The sequence below is a fragment of the Triturus cristatus genome, chromosome 3_2 (genome assembly GCF_964204655.1).
Source record: "Triturus cristatus chromosome 3_2, aTriCri1.1, whole genome shotgun sequence".
NCBI classification, from domain to species: domain Eukaryota; kingdom Metazoa; phylum Chordata; class Amphibia; order Caudata; family Salamandridae; genus Triturus; species Triturus cristatus.
Window position 1 is genome coordinate 687,994,247 of NC_140584.1, and position 21,103 is coordinate 688,015,349.

The window sequence follows — 21,103 nt, forward strand, 5'->3', positions numbered from 1 at the left end:
TGCGCCACACTATCATTATTCTGCCTTCAGAAGACCTGAATCAAAAAGGACACATGCACGTATGCACTCCCACACAGAACAATCAATTCTATAAGCAAATAGCAGAAACATGCAATAGAAGTGTTCGTAATATAAACTAATATACCACACACACACACACACAAAAGGTTGTGCATAAATTCCATTAAATGAATCAGAAATAAAAAATTGAAAGCATACATGTATGGCTGATGGTACTTCAAAACTCTTTTATTTGTGCTACTTAATATGAGTTTAACAGCAGAAGCTATACACTGGGGTGGCCAATTTCCTTGCTCATAAGAGATGCGAGAACATCACAGAACTAACTTTGCACTGTAACATAGTTTGAGAGAAATATTATCACAGCACCATTCTCACGGTACACGAAACACCCGGAACACACTTTCTATCACAATATGACGTACTCCTCAGGTGTCCCCGTATATTGTAAATTTGCTTCCAACCTATGTCATGAAACTAACTCAGTGTCCTACGGTACTTGCTACAAAGGATAAAACATTCATGAAACCATGCTAGCAACCAGTATCTAGAATTTATAATTCTTACAAAGTACTAGTGACTATTTTACTTTGTGGCTTCAGAAAGTTGTTCTTGTTTAGCCACCTTTTTTTATTTAGCAAAATGTGTTAATCCAGGAAAGCCTTCTATATCAGAAACACGAGAAGTGTGACAGTGTGAGTGATAGAACCATTTTCTGTTCAGCAATATCAGTTTCAGAATGTCTTAAAACTTAAAACATGTGCTTCTCAGTGCATTCTTAGTTTTTAAGGGAACCAGAGTATATCAGGGTTGTTAAAAATCATCACACATCTTTTAAACAAAACATTACTGTGTGTTTTAGGTCTTCAGGCAAGCCCTTTTTACTCACGTACATAGGCTGTAACCCACTGGTCTGTTGTGTCATTCATTTTTGCATACAGCTTGGGCCAGCGGGTAGGCCCACTTCAGCCATTGGCTAACTTAACTGTAATTGACATAATTCTGCTTATCCATAAAGAGTACATCCACCCACAAAGGAGTCATTGCCAAGGCCTACAATGTTAATATTTGCATTTAGAGACCAAGAAAATATATTTTTACTTTTAGTAATGTTTTTGTTACACCAGCAGGGTGGAGGCCTACAATGGCAATGTGTGCATTTTGAGACCCAAAAAATGTGTTTTCTTTTCAACAAAGGTTTTTGTTATACTAGCAGGGTCCTAGCAGCTCACACAACTATAAAGGTTTGCAAAAAACATGCCAAAACAGCCAGCGTCAGAATTATTGGCTTTGCCAACCTGTATTATGTATGTGGCAATCTCACGAACCAGGTTACCCTGCAGTGCCTAATATGAATATAGATCCATGAAAAACCTTTGTTAATGTAGAAAATTCTAAATCTTGCCCACCTCCCCATCTTAACTTTCTTCACACCAGCACTTATTCATAAATGCATTAATATGTAAACGTAGTTTACACTACATGAAATACCCCACTCATTTGTTGGATGTGTTAAAAGATCCCCTGGGAAGCAGATTCTCCTCTAGCTGACAACATTGATGTTCCAGAGACTATTAGACGATCTCACACCAGCGATTCATACTATCTAATACATTTGTGCCCCTGAACCAAGAGCCCCTGGAAGTGTCTGGCCCAGCTCATTTGTGAGCTGTAGAAGTTGCACCATTGACATGGAGGCCAGTCTAAAACCAGTCTAAACCCAAATGAGTGATCTCACAGCTGTTGCACACTTCTCTTTCACACTATGATTGCACTCACAAGGCACTTGCACAGTGTCCTCATTTCAATACTTGCTGCGTTCCTAAGGGTTGTGCATTTTCTTCTGAAAAGTTACTAATCTGTTCATTTCATAACTCAAGTCACGTTTAAGACAGACAAGGGGCAGATGAAGACCCTTTAATGCATACCCATTAATGGGTCTTCAACCATAGTGTGCAATGGACTTGCCTCTTGAATGTGTACAGTGTGCTACACGCCATCGTGTTTGTAAGATCAGTATTAATCGAGAGTGCGGTTATTGTTGGTAGTTCTTGTTAGTTTGATGATACTTCATTTTTTCATGCAAGTAAAGCATGAAAAAATTCTCAAAATTTGTGGTGGCGGATTGATCGTTTGTGCTTATTTTTGAGAGGTCACGTATATCCCTAAAGATCTTCAGATGTAGAGCTCTACAGAAATCCAAGAGAGACAAATGTATATTACTGAGCCCCTCCAAGTCTAAGGTGAGTGTGAATCCCTAGAGCTTGGTGCTGTCTGGAGGCACTAGCGAGGCTCCTCCGGCAACTCCCTAGGACGACGTACCTTAGTATTTCCTTTTTTAGAGTCTCTGCATGATTGGACAGGAGCCAGACAGAGTTGATTATACTTGTTTTCTGGCACTTAGCCATGTTGTTGTGACTGTTCAAGAACAATTCAAAATGTATCGAAAAGCTGCAGGTGAAAAGGAAAAAAGTACAAAGGCATAGCATTTGGTCTGAATTTCTTCCTTTGTGCTGCTAAGCCATTTGAGAAAGAAACTAAGTGCAAGAGGTCGTTTCACGGTCATGCAGATCATGGGCATACAAATTGATTCAATGTGCCAGAAAAACATAGTCTAAAAAGTACTTTTTGCAAATAAATGCTGAATAGTAAAAAGGAGGCAACATAGTAATATCACTATACAAATATAAAACAGTGGTTTATAAATATCATTATTTTAAGATCGACAGTATACAATAATAGTGTGAATATATGATGTGCTTTTTAATTTACAGGAACCTTCCTGAAGAATATATAAGGCACCATTTACGTTTCAGTATTGGATTAATATTATTATTAAATATCAGGACAGAAGGTAGGAGAAATATTAAACACATGACCACCTGATTTGTTTGCAGTTTAACACTTAAGAGGACCATGTTGTTCATTAAGATATTTTTAGGAAAAAGTGATGTTGAGCTATTAGTAACATTATTTATAGAACATTTGTATCCCATGTGTATGTGTGAGGTTTTAGCAAATTCCTAGTAAGCCACTGTTGCCATCTTGAATTCCCAGAATCGCCATTTTTGCTTTAGAGATGTACAGAAGACAAAGCTCCAGTGACTCGTTTCCAACCATCTATTTGTATTTTCAAAGAATGGATCTTGAGGACAATGCACTGTGTTTTGTCTGAAAATGTATGTCCGTAGCACAATGAATGAGCAAAGTCAACACGTTAGTATAAACATAAAAGAGGAGAGTAAACAATACGATTTGAAATATGTGATAGTGGCAAACCTAATTATAAAAACAGAACTCAACATTACCAGCACTGCCAACAATCGTGTGTGTGATTAGTTTTATATTGTTTTTTTTGTTCAAACTGTAGTTTCTATAGTTTCAATGACTTCCAGGTCGGACTTGGAAGGTGACAACAGGGTACAGTCATCAGGTTCCCAACTGCAATCAGGGCTGTAATCCTCTTCAGAGCTTAACTCCGCCCCTTCCTCTGTGTCGTCATCACATGATTCCATGTAGTGAGCCCCAACCGCATTGATGCCAGAGTCTTCTGAGCTAGATGGGGAGGAGCAATGGTCTAATTTTGGCCCATTATTACCTTTTAAGTTTAAGGCATCTTGTGTGGTGCCTTGTTCAGGTTTATTCTTGGGTGGTGGTGGCTGTGGTTGCTGTCTCTGAACATAGCACATTTTCCCGTTGATGCATTTTACCTGATAGTTGTCAATGAAAAGGTCAGAGATGGTGCAATATCTTGGTGACTCTGGAAGGAGCGGAGGTTGGAAGACTGATGCAAACTTCAAAAACTGCTCAGTGAGAGAGACAGAGATCTGAATGGTGTTTGCCTGCTCTCTAGGTTTGGCGGGGATTTCTGTGCTTGGAAGCTGTTCTACTGGTGTCATGGGTTGATAAACATATTTACCTGAAACAAGAGAAGGACATTTATTAGAAAGGATACCTTAGATCTTCATTGAAATATGTGTTTCTACAGTAACAGTTATACGTGCAAGGAAATGTTACAGACATATTTTTGGGATGAAACAGGGAAACATGAGACGATTAAGAATATAGATTATGAATCATTTCTGTTTTACAAGGTCATGGTTATCAACATGGCCACATAGGAGAAGTTTAACCTGTCTGGCTTGAGCTTGTATCCAACTTCTTAAGTTCTAGCAGCAATGCTAGAGCTCGAGTAACTCTACTACTCCAAAGTCAGTGACAGAAAATTTGGAATTGGGTGCTGAATTTGGTAGATTTTCTCTTCCTGAACTCATTAATCGACAAACACTACCAAGAGGAAACCCTGTAACACACAGGCAGAACAGAGTAGGTATCAGATGGTTTCTTCCTGCGGCAGGCTTCTCCATTGTCATCCCCAGTAAAAGAGACATTCTGTGGGTTCTGGGGGAACCAGAAGTCCTATGAACACAAATATGACAGCTGAAGACCCACAAGCGACCAGGGAATTGATTTTTCCCTGTTAAGGAGTATGCTTATCCTCCATAAAGGATGATAAAAACATGTAAGAACTAATTTTAGAGTCAGCATACAGATACCTTCTGGAGTACTGGGTCAACTTCTGAAGTTCGGTCATTGAGTAAATTTGTATTTAGCCAATTTTGTACAATAAACGTGAGTCGTATATTGATAGTTATCGAGGGCCCTAAAAGGTATAAGAAAAGAAGACATGGGTCAAGCATACTGGGAGGATTAAGAGGGTTTGACCCTCATTAAAAGTAGTTTAAAAACTACTGGTAGGAAAACTGGTAGTAATAGTACTAAATGATGGTGGGACTCTGATTGTCATGCTTATCTGTGTCAACCAACTTGGTTTTATTAGTTTGTGAGATGCTTTGCTTTTTTACAGTTTTGTTCTCCTTGTTTGTGCCTTGCATATGCAGCTTCTGAACACTGGATCTTCTAGTCTTTGCCAAAGGGAGAGCACAGGACAACAACCCTGCTAACAGGTTGCAACAAGCAATGGCAATAGTTCTGGCTTTAAAAGAATGTTGTATGGTAATATCAAACATTACATGTAAATAGCCTGGGAATGAACATGTATTTGCGTGGAAGCAAAGAACTGTTAAATTATATTGGAAAAGGTTAAAAGACCAGGTGGCAGTTGCACTGTCAAGCCAGACTTAAACATCCATGTAGGTTAATGACTGCCCTCCTCCAATCTGTTGTGCTGCCAGAGAAAAACATAATTTATCTAATTATCAAGACACATTAACAGCCTTCTCACGCCATCTGTTCACCTGAAAGTTCATGCTTGTGCAGTTAGATAAATAAACAAAATGACCACAGCTGCGTGCACATTTTTTTGTGGTTGCACATAACTTCTGCCCAGTCAAAACATGAAATTCTGGCTCCCAACATGTGGGAAGGGCCAAACCCCCTCTCTGGTAATGCCCCCTAATTGTCTGGTGACAGCTGCGCTGTCAAGCCAGACCACAGAAAGTGCCTATGAGATGTTTTTCTTCCTCTCTTGTGGGGGCAGAGTACTAAAAACCGCAGTGTACCATTATTCTCGTTCTCTCCCTCTTTTTCATTGTTTTAATTTTAAATATTAACGTTATTGTTTCAACTACCTTTTCTTAATTGGTTTCTTTCCAATTTTTTTAAGATGCAGAACAGATAGCACATTACACAAATATGTTCATCCACTTTAACATTGTATTTGGAAATGAAACATCTCATTAATATTACGCAAACAGAGAAATATTCCTCTTTCCTTAATGTGGCTTTGATAATTAATTAAGTTCTGAATACCAATTTCTTCTATACACTGCCGGTCATTAATCAGATACATTGCCATTTTAATATTAAAACAGTCAATCACGGAATTCCCCCATTGCCTAAAATGTAGATTGTTCTGCGCCATGGCATTGCTTAGCAACACATAATGACCCAATCTTTACTGCAATGAAAATTAAGTCCTGATGTTCACGATATTGATTCTGACAAATATAAACTTCTATGCACCTGCAATTAGAACTTAATAATCTTTATCAACTCTGTAAAACGAGATTCCATAAACCAGATATGGAGGAACACTATACAAACATGTGCAAAGCTCAAGAAGTCTCCTCTGTTTAGGCATGTAGTATCAACCAATAGTTTCACTTGTACATGCTCAGGGTTGGCCAATACATTTCAAACAATGTTCTGCAATTCTATATTTTATATCTAGCAGTCATTAAAGTGCAGTGCAATTTGTCTATGGATACTGAAACTACTGTAGAATTACCTCAACCTCAACATTTGTCACAAATATACTGGTCCAACTCTACTGAAAATGTGGATGCTAAATAAATATAAGATTTTCAAATCTTGGAAGAATGTTGCTGAGATGTAAATAATTCCACCCAATTATGTGGTGGACGACCTACTGATGTCCACTACATTACCTCCGTAGTTTGGAGGACATCTATAGGACAGGACAACACCACCCACAATCATCAGAAGCATTTAATAAGGGGAAATTGGGAAATGAGGGATAAAGCATCCCACAATTATTTTTATTTGCTGTGATGTGCAGTAATTACAGCATACTGATGTCACAGTAAACAAAGTGCTTGTGTTTTTTTTACACAATTTGTTCCCCTAATAGAAAATGACTGCATCCTATTTCCTGGTATAATGAGCTTTGTAGGTCCAGACATAAAGCCCTTCTGTCCGCTATTAAATCTAGAATTTACCCTACAATCAAACAGGCCCGGACTTTGTATAAATCCACCTTAAAGCAGGCTAAAAGAGAGTGGGATGAGGGACGCTGGAAGGACTTGCTGGAAGCCTTCAAAGGCAGGAATATGTCCCATTTTTGGGATTTAATAAAGTGGGGGAATGGACATAGGTCGGCAGTTCCTAATAATAACGTGGACCCACACCATTGGGTTGCCCACTTCGAAGCCCAATACCAGCAGGACTCGGAGCGGGTGTCATTCGTCCCACCTATATCGATAGATGTTCCATTATGGTTTAGTACTAAGGAGGTTGAGGTGGTCTTGAAGAGTATCCCGAGTGGTAAAGCACCTGGTCCTGATTGTATCCCAGCAGATTTATTCAGGCAGGATCGCGATCTCTGGGTCCCTTACATAACGAATCAGATGAACTCACTGGCAGGGGGGACTCCATTCCCCAATTCTTGGTCCGGTGCAGAAATAATCCCGATTTTTAAAAAGGGAGATCGTTCTGCACCGGGCAATTACAGGCCAATCAGTCTCATCGATGCGTTGCAAAAAATCCCTGCCCGTGTCATACTTGGAAGAATCCATTGCTGGATGGACGAAAATGATATATTATCTAACCTCCAAGTAGGGTTTCGGGCTCACATGGGAACACTGGACCAGGTTTTTAAGTTTGTTTTACTTTATTGGAAGGAGGTCCTTTTGGGTAAGGGGCTCATTTTCGCAGCGTTCGTGGATTTAAAATCCGCATTCGATCTTGTCCCAAGATCCAAACTCTGGGATGTTCTATTAAGACTAGGGATGCCCAAGGAATTAGTTGACTTTGTGATCAAGCTTCATAGCTCTAATTATGCTCAGGTTCGCTGGGGGAACCCGGGAGAGGTCACCGAAAGATTCAAGGTAGAGAAAGGAGTCCGCCAGGGGTGTGTCCTGGCCCCAACACTGTTTTCATTGTTCATAAATGGGGTTGTACAGTACTTTGAAAATTACCCCACGGAGGCACCAAAGCTGGCCGGCCAAAGGGTGCCCTTGCTCATGTTCGCTGATGATACCCTGATTTTATCCAAAACACGGCAGGGTCTGCAGCGGGCTTTATCCCGCTTTGAGGCCTTTTGCAGCGAACATGAGCTTGAGGTTAATGTAGAGAAAACTAAATTTATGGTGCTCCACGGGGCAGGAGACGTTTCGGCAAAAGTCTTTATGGGTGGGAAGCCCCTGGAGCAGACCAAAGTTTTTACTTATCTAGGCATTACCCTCGGTGAAAAATTGAGCTGGACTCCACAGGTGAAGCTTCTAGCCCTGAAACATTTACAGCTAGCAGGAGCCCTTTTAAGGGAGCATAGGCTATCTCTAACTAAGCCAGTGGCTCCAGCAATAAAGCTGTATTCCCTGAAAATAGTCCCTGCTATTTTATATGGTGCTGAGATCTGGGGTTGTTGTAACTTGTCCGATTTAGCTCTGGCCCAAAATAAATTTTTAAGATCAATTGTGGGCCTCCCAAAATCGACACCTCGAATCCCCCTATTGTTCGATCTTGGTTGTAACCCTATTGAGGACATTGCACAGCTTAGAATGGTCCTCTTCTGGAGAAGGTTGTGGTCTACCCCAGAATTACATCACTTCGCAAAGGCCTTACTTGAAGTAAGGGGGTTGGACAACTCTAATAAGATTCTATGGCTAAAAACTGTCAAAAACCTCCTTATTGATATGGGAATTAGGGATTTCTGGGTATCCCCGGAAACGGTCGTCCCTCCAACCAAGACTGATTTAAGAGCCGCATACTGGAGCTTAGTAAAATCTAGGAGACATTCTACACTGGTAGGATCCCCACTGACCAGAGTTTTTTGGGATTTTAAGGACGAACCATCCCTTGAAATTTACTGGGATCCGATTACCAAACCTAGAGATCGTAGGCTGTACCACCAGTTTAGGGTAGAAACGCTCCCACTCAGTAAATGGAAAACTGGTATGGGAGACAGGTGTCCTTTCTGCCCTGACTGTATCGAAAATGTAAGCCACCTTCTCTATGTTTGTCCAGCCTATCACTTAGTTAGGAGCACGTGGCTCAAACCCTTGAGTAGATCTCTTTGCACAACCTCCGCTATGACTGCTAAAAGGCTCCTGAAAATTGGAGACAATGGAACTATTATCATAGGGGTAGCCAAATTCCTAAGCTGGTCTTGGGCTATTCGCGAAAGATATGGTGGACTACAGTAAACTTTGCCAATTTTATCTTTTTAGATGGAATTTTATGGACATTTTAATTTAAATGAATTGTATGTTGTGTATAAATTATGTACCCTGTGATATCCAACCTATGGTCGCAGTATTCCACATTGTTTTAATGTTTTATTGTATATATATGTCTTTTAAGATGAATAATCGTAATAAAGACTTTTTTGACTGACTGACTGTCTGCATGATTCATCCTAATCTGTCCCAAGAGGGGCAGAAAGCCCACTGAATTTTTGCTCCTCCATCCTGACATCAGGCAGCACCCCCATTTCTTAAGCTCCAACTGTCTTTCTGCCCCACTGGGGCCTACAGCACCCTCACCCCGATGGCAAACAAGAGGAAATTTGAATTACCTCTGCATAGTTTAAACATAGGGGTCTGTAGAGATGGGGTAAATCCAAATTCCCTCTCATTTGCCACGTGAGTGGCCTCAATATTCATGCCTACGAACCCTGGGTATTTCTGAAACCTAGAGACCCAGATGAATTCAGGGTAGTGCGATTGTTTGTTTATCCTCTGAGGCGGAAGCCGGAGGACTGTTCCTACAATTGATTTTAAAAATTGTCACTTTTTCTCTGTGTTTGATTTAAAAAAATCTCTGAGCTCACCTGCACGGAAGCGCTGACTCTCACGCGCTAATACAGCCCTCCCAGACCACCCCTGACACAGCGACTCCAGCGCTGATACAGGGAAACGCCCACATTGCCAGCGCGGTCCCAAGGCGGAAGCCACGCCCACTGCGAGGCCACGCCCACCAAAGACTGCTACAAAACGCTGATAGCAAGCGCGTCGAATTATTGTTTGTTTATCCTCTGAGGCGGAAGCCGGAGGACTGTTCCTACAATTGATTTTAAAAATTGTCACTTTTTCTCTGTGTTTTATTTTAAAAAATCTCTGAGCTCACCTGCACGGAAGCGCTGACTCTCACGCGCTAATACAGCCCTCCCAGACCACCCCTGACACAGCGACTCCAGCGCTGATACAGGGAAACGCCCACACCGCCAGCGCGGTCCCAAGGCGGAAGCCACGCCCACTGCGAGGCCACACCCACCAAAGACTGCTACAAAACGCTGATAGCAAGCGCGTCGCATTATTGTTTGTTTATCCTCTGAGGCGGAAGCCGGAGGACTGTTCCTACAATTGATTTTAAAAATTGTCACTTTTTCTCTGTGTTTGATTTTAAAAAATCTCTGAGCTCACCTGCACAGAAGCGCTGACTCTCACGCGCTAATACAGCCCTCCCAGACCACCCCAGACACAGCGACTCCAGCGCTGATACAGGGAAACGCCCACACCGCCAGCGCGGTCCCTAGACGGAAGCCACGCCCACTGCGAGGCCACGCCCACCAAAGACTGCTACAAAACGCTGATAGCAAGCGCGTCGCATTATTGTTTGTTTATCCTCTGAGACGGAAGCCGGAGGACTGTTCCTACAATTGATTTTAAAAATTGTCACTTTTTCTCTGTGTTTGATTTTAAAAAATCTCTGAGCTCACCTGCACGGAAGCGCTGACTCTCACGCGCTAATACAGCCCTCCCAGACCACCCCTGACACAGCGACTCCAGCGCTGATACAGGGAAACGCCCACACCGCCAGCGCGGTCCCAAGGCGGAAGCCACGCCCACTGCGAGGTCACGCCCACCAAAGACTGCTACAAAACGCTGATAGCAAGCGCGTCGCATTATTGTTTGTTTATCCTCTGGGGCGGAAGCCGGAGGACTGTTCCTACAATTGATTTAAAAAAATTGACACTTTTTCTCTGTGTTTGATTTTAAAAAATCTCTGAGCTCACCTGCACGGAAGCGCTGACTCTCACGCGCTAATACAGCCCTCCCAGACCACCCCTGACACAGCGACTCCAGCGCTGATACAGGGAAACGCCCACACCGCCAGCGCGGTCCCAAGGCGGAAGCCACGCCCACTGCGAGGCCACGCCCACCAAAGACTGCTACAAAACGCTGATAGCAAGCGCGTTGCATTATTGTTTGTTTATCCTCTGAGGCGGAAGCCGGAGGACTGTTCCTACAATTGATTTTAAAAATTGTCACTTTTTCTCTGTGTTTGATTTAAAAAAATCTCTGAGCTCACCTGCACGGAAGCGCTGACTCTCACGCGCTAATACAGCCCTCCCAGACCACCCCTGACACAGCGACTCCAGCGCTGATACAGGGAAACGCCCACACCGCCAGCGCGGTCCCAAGGCGGAAGCCACGCCCACTGCGAGGCCACGCCCACCAAAGACTGCTACACAACGCTGATAGCAAGCGCGTCGCATTATTGTTTGTTTATCCTCTGAGGCGGAAGCCGGAGGACTGTTCCTACAATTGATTTTAAAAATTGTCACTTTTTCTCTGTGTTTGATTTAAAAAAATCTCTGAGCTCACCTGCACGGAAGTGCTGACTCTCACGCGCTAATACAGCCCTCCCAGACCACCCCTGACACAGCGACTCCAGCGCTGATACAGGGAAACGCCCACACCGCCAGCGCGGTCCCAAGGCGGAAGCCACGCCCACTGTGAGGCCACGCCCACCAAAGACTGCTACAAAACGCTGATAGCAAGCGCGTCGCATTATTGTTTGTTTATCCTCTGAGGCGGAAGCCGGAGGACTGTTCCTACAATTGATTTTAAAAAATTGTCACTTTTTCTCTGTGTTTGATTTTAAAAAATCTCTGAGCTCACCTGCACGAAAGCGCTGACTCTCACGCGCTAATACAGCCCTCCCAGACCACCCCTGACACAGCGACTCCAGCGCTGATACAGGGAAACGCCCACACCGCCAGCGCGGTCCCAAGGCGGAAGCCACGCCCACTGCGAGGCCACGCCCACCAAAGACTGCTACAAAACGCTGATAGCAAGCGCGTCGCATTATTGTTTGTTTATCCTCTGAGGCGGAAGCCGGAGGACTGTTCCTACAATTGATTTTAAAAATTGTCACTTTTTCTCTGTGTTTGATTTTAAAAAATCTCTGAGCTCACCTGCACGGAAGCGCTGACTCTCACGCGCTAATACAGCCCTCCCAGACCACCCCTGACAGCGACTCCAGCGCTGATACAGGGAAACGCCCACACCGCCAGCGCGGTCCCAAGGCGGAAGCCACGCCCACTGCGAGGTCACGCCCACCAAAGACTGCTACAAAACGCTGATAGCAAGCGCGTCGCATTATTGTTTGTTTATCCTCTGGGGCGGAAGCCGGAGGACTGTTCCTACAATTGATTTAAAAAAATTGTCACTTTTTCTCTGTGTTTGATTTTAAAAAATCTCTGAGCTCACCTGCACGGAAGCGCTGACTCTCACGCGCTAATACAGCCCTCCCAGACCACCCCTGACACAGCGACTCCAGCGCTGATACAGGGAAACGCCCACACCGCCAGCGCGGTCCCAAGGCGGAAGCCACGCCCACTGCGAGGCCACGCCCACCAAAGACTGCTACAAAACGCTGATAGCAAGCGCGTTGCATTATTGTTTGTTTATCCTCTGAGGCGGAAGCCGGAGGACTGTTCCTACAATTGATTTTAAAAATTGTCACTTTTTCTCTGTGTTTGATTTAAAAAAATCTCTGAGCTCACCTGCACGGAAGCGCTGACTCTCACGCGCTAATACAGCCCTCCCAGACCACCCCTGACACAGCGACTCCAGCGCTGATACAGGGAAACGCCCACACCGCCAGCGCGGTCCCAAGGCGGAAGCCACGCCCACTGCGAGGCCACGCCCACCAAAGACTGCTACACAACGCTGATAGCAAGCGCGTCGCATTATTGTTTGTTTATCCTCTGAGGCGGAAGCCGGAGGACTGTTCCTACAATTGATTTTAAAAATTGTCACTTTTTCTCTGTGTTTGATTTAAAAAAATCTCTGAGCTCACCTGCACGGAAGTGCTGACTCTCACGCGCTAATACAGCCCTCCCAGACCACCCCTGACACAGCGACTCCAGCGCTGATACAGGGAAACGCCCACACCGCCAGCGCGGTCCCAAGGCGGAAGCCACGCCCACTGTGAGGCCACGCCCACCAAAGACTGCTACAAAACGCTGATAGCAAGCGCGTCGCATTATTGTTTGTTTATCCTCTGAGGCGGAAGCCGGAGGACTGTTCCTACAATTGATTTTAAAAAATTGTCACTTTTTCTCTGTGTTTGATTTTAAAAAATCTCTGAGCTCACCTGCACGGAAGCGCTGACTCTCACGCGCTAATACAGCCCTCCCAGACCACCCCTGACACAGCGACTCCAGCGCTGATACAGGGAAACGCCCACACCGCCAGCGCGGTCCCAAGGCGGAAGCCACGCCCACTGCGAGGCCACGCCCACCAAAGACTGCTACAAAACGCTGATAGCAAGCGCGTCGCATTATTGTTTGTTTATCCTCTGAGGCGGAAGCCGGAGGACTGTTCCTACAATTGATTTTAAAAATTGTCACTTTTTCTCTGTGTTTGATTTTAAAAAATCTCTGAGCTCACCTGCACGGAAGCGCTGACTCTCACGCGCTAATACAGCCCTCCCAGACCACCCCTGACACAGCGACTCCAGCGCTGATACAGGGAAACGCCCACACCGCCAGCGCGGTCCCAAGGCGGAAGCCACGCCCACTGCGAGGCCACGCCCACCAAAGACTGCTACAAAACGCTGATAGCAAGCGCGTCGCATTATTGTTTGTTTATCCTCTGAGGCGGAAGCCGGAGGACTGTTCCTACAATTGATTTTAAAAAATTGTCACTTATTCTCTGTGTTTGATTTAAAAAAATCTCTGAGCTCACCTGCACGGAAGCGCCGACTCTCACGCGCTAATACAGCCCTCCCAGACCACCCCTGACACAGCGACTCCAGCGCTGATACAGGGAAACGCCCACACCGCCAGCGCGGTCCCAAGGCGGAAGCCACGCCCACTGCGAGGCCACGCCCATAACACCTACTACAAATGTGCCGGCCATACCAGCGCAGCGGACGAGGGCAGCGGGAGCGCCGTTTGCGCGCCGAAGGCGCGCCTAAGGCAAGCCCGTCTGCGCCCGTCCGCGCACGGCCGGGCCTAGGGCCAGAACCCCTGGTGGACAAAGCTGCCCCTAAGGTAAACTATTCTCGTCGGGACCTCCTAAGTCTCAGACCCCCCATCGCCTCCTCATGTGAATATGTTCATGACATGAATGGACCTTTCACCAGCTGTACTCACTGCCAGCCAGCCCAGCTTAAACTCCCCATACGACCCTACAAGCCTTCAGCCCTTAAACTCGCTTCGCTGAATTGTCGCTCTCTCCCCAAACACGCGATACTGATCAACCACCTCATAGAAGACCATGAGATAGACATCCTCTTCCTGACGGAAACGTGGCTCACCCCACACTCTGAGTCAGACATGGTGCTAGCCACCCCACCGGGCTTCCTCATTCAGTCCCTCCCTCGCCCATTAGGTAGAGGTGGTGGTGTCGCCATTATTTACCGGGACTATCTCACCTGCAAATCTAACGATGCGCAGATTCCCGACTCTGAAAGCCTACAGTTCACAATCAAGCTAGACCCGACTAACTCACTCTCAGGGATCCTAGCATACCGCCCCCCCGGTCATCCAGGTCCTTTTGCCAACACTCTCCTGGATACAGTAGCAACACAGGCCCACTCCATCACCAATTTCATGATACTAGGAGACTTGAATATTCATTTCGATGACCCTTTAGACTCTGGGGCAGCCGACCTGATCACTGAGCTGGCGGCCCTTGACATCCGTCTTCTTAACTCGGGAGCCACGCACATCAAAGGTCACCTGTTGGACCCTGTGTTCACGAGCACCCCCTCGATGCAAGCGAGAGAATCCCTTCCCCTCCCCTGGACGGACCACTTCCTAGTCTCCTTCCAACTTCCAGGAACTTTTAGGAAACCTCAAAAACTGCCTACTTACACCAGGGACAGGACCTGGTCCAGACTCCCCACCGAAGAATGGGCCAGTATCCTAAAATCAACTACCCCGGCATACGCAGAAGACCCGGCTAACGCCGATAGTAAATTTAGAGAGTGGATTACGACCTCCCTGGACTCCGTACTCCCACTCAGAACGCGGGAGGACAAAAACGGTAAATCAGGTTCCGCCCCGTGGTACACCCCGGAACTTCGACTACTCCGTAAAAACTGTAAGAGAGCCGAACGGCTATGGAGAAAAGACTGTCAGAACGCCAGCAAAGAAGCCTACCACAATGCAGTTAGACTTTACAAAACTGCCATTAAGCGCTCCAAAGCATCCCACTACGATACTCGGATAAAAGAATCCTCCAATTCATCCAGGGAATCTTTCCTTATCGTAAAAGAGCTACTGAAAGTACCAACCACTCCTTCCTCCACCACCCCCCAGGTAGACAGAAGCAATGAATTAGCCACCTATTTCAATGACAAAATTGCCCGCATCTTAACATCCCTTCCCCCTCCATGTCCCTCTAGCCACATGAACTATAATTCACCCCCTAGCCAGACTGGAATACGCTCCCAACTTGCGACATTTAGGCCAGTAACCCCCAACGAGGTAGAAGCAACCATGAACTATATGAAAAGCGGATCACCTCTGGACCCTGCACCCATTAGATTCCTTAAAACCGTAGCTCCCGTCATCACCCCCACGCTCACGGAGCTTATTAACAGCTCTCTCGCTCAGGGATCTGTCCCCGCTAGCTGGAAAAGTGCGGTGGTGAAAGCACTCCTTAAAAAACCCCAGCTCGACCCAGCAGATATGGCAAACTACCGGCCAATATCACTCCTCCCTGGCATCAGCAAGGTAGCCGAGAAATTGGTCAACGGACAACTGTCTCAGTTTCTCGAGGCAAACAACATCCTACGGCAATCCCAAACTGGGTTCCGCCCGGGACACGGCACAGATACCGCCCTTCTTGCCGTCATCGAGGAGGCAACGCGCATTCTAGATTCAGGAGGGTCAGTGGCAGTGATCCTCCTGGATCTTAGCGCAGCCTTCGACACAGTCAACCATCGTGTCCTTCTCCATCGGTTGGCGACAGCAGGGCTTACCGGGACGGCACTCAGCTGGATAGAGTCCTTCCTTACCGGACGCACGTTCCAGGTATGGGACGGCAACTACCACTCGTCCACCCTCCCCCTCACGAGCGGGGTCCCTCAGGGATCCTCCCTGAGCCCTACGCTTTTTAATGCATATATGGCCCCCCTTGAAGACGTAGTGACACCATTCGGTATAAAAATAGTGAGCTACGCCGATGACACACAACTGGTCGTCTCCCTATCCCAACTAGACGACCACCCAGACAACCTGGCAAACTGCCTCACTGAAATCCACGGTTGGATGTGTGAATCATCATTAAAACTAAACGGATCAAAAACCGAAGTGATGCTCATGGGTAAACAATGGGTGACCATCCCCCCAGCGGTCTGGCCAGACATGTTCGGGGAAATCCCCATCCCGAAACACGAAATTAAGACCCTCGGAGTCTGGCTAGAACCCGACCTCTCAATGAAGACGCATGCGGCCAAAACTGCAGGTACTTGTTTTGGGCTTATGCGCACTACCCGCAGGATTCTTCCCCTACTTCCACCCGCGTCCAGGAAATTATTAGTCCAAGGGCTCATACTGTCACGGTTGGACTATAGTAATACGGTCTATTTGGGAGCGCCTGAGGCTACCCTGGCGAGACAGCAACGAACACAGAATGCAGCAGCCCGTCTACTCATGAACCTTCCCTCCAGAGTGTCAGCCAAACCTGCCATCAAGGCCCTGCACTGGCTCCCTGTGCGCCAAAGGGTGGAATTCAAAGCCATGTGCACGGCATACAAACTGATCAACGGATCGGGACCTGCGATTCTCAGCGGCCTGGTTACTCCATACAAAGCACCCAGAGCTCTACGGTCCGAAAACGAGCACCTAGCCAACATCCCCAAATTCAAAAGGACACGTACCGGAGGCCGACGCTTCTCTGTAAAAGCGTCCACTGGATGGAACTCCCTCCCACGTTCCCTCAGACTGGAACCCAGTTATCTGATTTTCAGAAAAAAACTTAAAACCCTTCTATTTCCTAAATAAAGCCCTCTCCTTCTCCCTCTCATCTGGATAACAAATTTTCATAGCGCGGGGATGCCCTCGGGTCACCAGGCGCTTTACAAGTCGCTAAATAAATAAATAAATAAAATATGGATCCCACTACATTTTCTTATCCACAACACCCTGAAACCCTCAAACTTTGGCTAAAATCACACATTTTTCTCACATGTCTGTGAGGAAAACTTGCACTATGTGTGGGGACCCGCAAAATTCCTAGCACCCAGCCTTTCCTTATCCTGATAAAAACAGCACCCCACTTGTGTGGGTCAGTCTATTGCCTGTGATAGCAAAGACCCCAAAACGTGACTATGATAAATCAAAATGTTATCATGAATAATCATGAATTTTCCTCACAATTATTTTGAGTTAAAATTCTGAAACTTACTGGTATCCACAAAATCCCTAACATCCAGTGTACCCACACTTTTCGTGATACAAATGGCACCCAACCTGTGTGGTGGGACCTACTTTTTCAGGTCTACATGTTGTATCATGAAATAGATCAGACAGATTAACATTACCCCAGAGAGGACTGTGTTGCTTGTAATTTTTTGGCAGGTGCATGCAAGCTAAGCCCAGTATCACACCATGCACTATTAATAAAGGCATCAATCTCACAGTTTGAAAGCACTTGCAATTATCACATTTCATTAGATACCTATTGATTCAAAAATTGTAAGGTACTTGCAGCAAACAATCTAAGCTATATCTGATGTGCAGCATTATTAAATCACCTAGAATTTGGTGTGACACGAGCACTGCCATAAATTAGACTTATGGTTGCCTCAGCCATTCAGCGGTGGGGGAACGGTATGATTGTTCTGGCCAAGCCTCAAGGCTCCGCCTACAGAAACCCTTGACCTACCAGCTAGTCCTACGCTGGACTGCCAGATTGTATTGATAATAGCCCGACCCTGCAATTGGCTCTAAAAAAAAAAGGCAATTACATGTCCCATGCATGCACATATGTGTGCCATGACAAGTGTGAGGACATACACATGCCAGAATAATCCAACATATAACATGATGCATTCACCATTCTTTAAATTTACTGTTCCCAAAAATGTAATTAAATTAGCTCAAAGGGGCGTTTGAAAATGGCGCAATCCAAGGGCAAATTGCCCCTCTTAAAAAAGTATAAAAAACCCTTCTGTTTTAAAAAAAAAAAGAAAAAAAAAAAATAATGTGAACCCCGCATTGGGAGGGTCTGGGAGCAAAAAAAGGTGCTTCAGCCAGGAAAGACATAGAAGGGAAAAAACATGCAATAAAGGGTAGTGAAGCAACTGATGATCTGGGGATATGGAGGAAGTAGCAACCTGGAGTCTGCAAGGACAAGAAAACACATGCACTCCCATGGAGTGCTTAAAGAATGAGAAAACCAATTAGCAGTGAAGGACACAAGTCATCCAATCAGAACACAGAAAAGAAGAAATGCTCTTAAGATGGGACAAAGAACAGAGGGAAAAGCCATTAAATAAAATGCAGGCAAATTAGATAAACAAAAAGCCTTCCAATTAGGAGCAACGGGCTAACCTAAGGCAAAAGCAGTTTATATGTATGTAGTTTGATGCATTGGTGACAATAGAGTTTTCAACAACAGACATCTAGAGCTGCCTGTACCTGTGACCTACAGAGAATGTGAAATGACACCCAGTGACAGAACATTGGAAGAAAAAATCTATGGAAACCTTGTAGAAAAACCAAAGGTGAAGCTCGATTTTTAACATAAGTTTCATATACATCTATAAAAAAAGTATTTCAAATTCATTTTCCAAAAATCCAGTGGCTCTATTGACTTTTAAAAAACTATAAATGGCATTCAGCTCCTAGTTTCCAATTAAATGATTTAGGTGAAATTGTTTCTCAGGTATTCTATTTATTTGTTTTCTATCAAACACATACAGCTGCAAGCCAGAACTCCCCTTTGAATGAAACTAAGGGCTTTTAACAATGGCATCCTGCCCTGGGCTCCACTGTCATGTCTCCATTTTGGTGCCCCCCAGCTTCTGTGATGAGCAGCCCAGAGAGCAAGTCCAGGGCAAAGTTGGTAACAGTAGGTGGCTTTAGTTCTGCAATTTCACATTTAAATCTGCTTTATGTATATATAAGTGTCTGCTTAAGTTGTCTCTTTAAAAAACTGTACTAGTGTGCTAAAAAAGGCCTGAATCCCCCCAAACTCTCACCCCCCTAAACAATTATCCAAAACCGACCTTACGTGCAGAGTCTGCTGTGGGACTGAGTGGCCTGGATGGCCGCTGCATTGGACGCTTTTTAAAAGAGTTCAGTGACGAGCCGTATATAATCCTACAGCATCCGACCCGCTAGAGCGTATCCCAATCCGGAGTTGCCTTCTTCACAGCGGGCCGAGGGCACTACAGGGTAAACTGGAGCCTCCCAACGTGCTGCCATCGGGCGAGATGCAGGAAGCACTATCTGCCATTCCACTGCGGCCGTGAGGGAGGCCCCAACTGTGCGCTGCCCGTGCAGGCGAGACTGCTGCAGAGCCAAGCTGTGCGAGAGTGCGGCTTTAGCCCTGGGGCTGGCACCGCTTGGCGGCCATTCACTGAGTTCACGTACCCACAGTCCGGGACGGAGCCACCCGGCCACGCGATCGTCTTTCTCTGCCGTCGTGGATTCAAGGGACCTAGTTTGGGGCCGGAGCCCCTGGGGAACAGATCCTCAGCTGGAGGCGTGGCATTTATTTATGCATTTTTATATAGGGTGAACTTTACCCAAAGGTGTCAGAGCGCTTCACAATAGAACCAAGTACGTTACATGAGGAGGATGTTACAAATGTACATGTTACAGAAGCAAACGAGATACACGAAGAAGAGGTACAATATAGCAATAGATGGCAGTCACTTAAAAGCACAAAAAACACACAAGGATGACGCTTGTACAGGCATAGAATACAAATTCACAATAGTGAAAGAACTTCCTTGAGGGACTTGAAAAGGGGTGTATTAGTTCTGGAAGTGTCTTTGGATGAGAGGAGATTTGAGGTCAGTTTTGAAGTCCGGGTAGAGGTGGTGGTACGGAGCAGTGGAGGAAGCGAGTTCCAGATTCTCACCGCATTGCCTGAGAAGGATTGAGCCATCGATCTTTCCCTTTTGAAAGTGGGAAGTTCAAGCAGTACATTTTTCGCATTACAAGATGGTCTAGAGCAGAGGTGTCAAACTCAAATTCATCGGGGGCCGCATCAGCAGTTTGGTCACCCTCAAAGGGCCGGTTGTATCTGTAGGAGTATGTGTCCACTCTTTATTATCATAAATTATTGTCACTGCATTCAATTATTACTGTTTTTTGTAATAATATCCAAAGTTTACCGCTCAGACTTTTAAGCAGAATAATAAGCAGACCCCCCCCTAATAAGCAGACTCCCCCTCCCCCCCACATACATCATATGTACTTACAGTACAGGAGAGAAGGGTTCAGGCAGCCGTTGGATCTGTCACATCACAGGATGGCATGCGCTCAATATAAAAACAAGTGGAGGTTTCCTCAATGCATGTAAAGTGGAGGTTTCCTGTGTAGAACGCTAGAAGGCAGACGTTCTCTGGCTTGGAGGCTGCCGCGCAATGCGCTGAAGAGGCGGCCGCGCATGCGCTGAAAACTGTCCATAGGTAGACTTAACCAAAAAAGAGGCAGTACAAATGTTTGCAAAGGCCTCACAGTAAGTTGTTGCGAAAAAACTCTGTTAAATAGTGGCTCATGCGACTTCTTCAAGCTACACCAAGATACGTTTGCTAACTGAGTTTACAATAGCAATCAGAAAAGCAATCAGTTTAAAAAATAAATGGAGTGAAGGCAACCCGAACACTAACCCTCAGGGTGAGGAACAGGACAGCACCCCTCTATTTCCTGAAACAAGGGGACACGGGGGTGGAGGGAGAGCTTACCTGCGTTATCCAAGCTCCGGGCCGGGGGTCACATAAGTTCCTCCTCCTCGGGATCCTGCGTGCGGGGCAATCACAGCTCGCAATCCAGGAAATGAAAAGGGAAAGCTCAGCCGAGCCAGCACCTGGGGCGCGGGAAGGCGCTGCGCGGGCGGACGGGGCAGTCAGCTCATCTGATCTAGTTCAGTGGCAGCCCGGGGAAATCTCAGCGCAGCCTTCC

The 21,103-nt window shown here is 45.8% G+C and overlaps 1 protein-coding gene across 1 annotated transcript in view; it reads right to left on the reverse strand.

The window, feature by feature from the left end:
- Positions 1 to 226: 226 nt before the first annotated feature.
- C3_2H3orf70 (chromosome 3_2 C3orf70 homolog) overlaps positions 227 to 21,103 on the reverse strand; it is a 143,804-nt gene continuing 122,927 nt past the window's right edge. Inside the window, exon 2 of the mRNA XM_085648737.1 lies at positions 227 to 3,940. Within this exon, the coding sequence (XP_085504863.1) occupies positions 3,381 to 3,940 (560 nt within the window). The 3' untranslated portion in view covers positions 227 to 3,380. The remainder of the gene's footprint in view (positions 3,941 to 21,103) is intronic.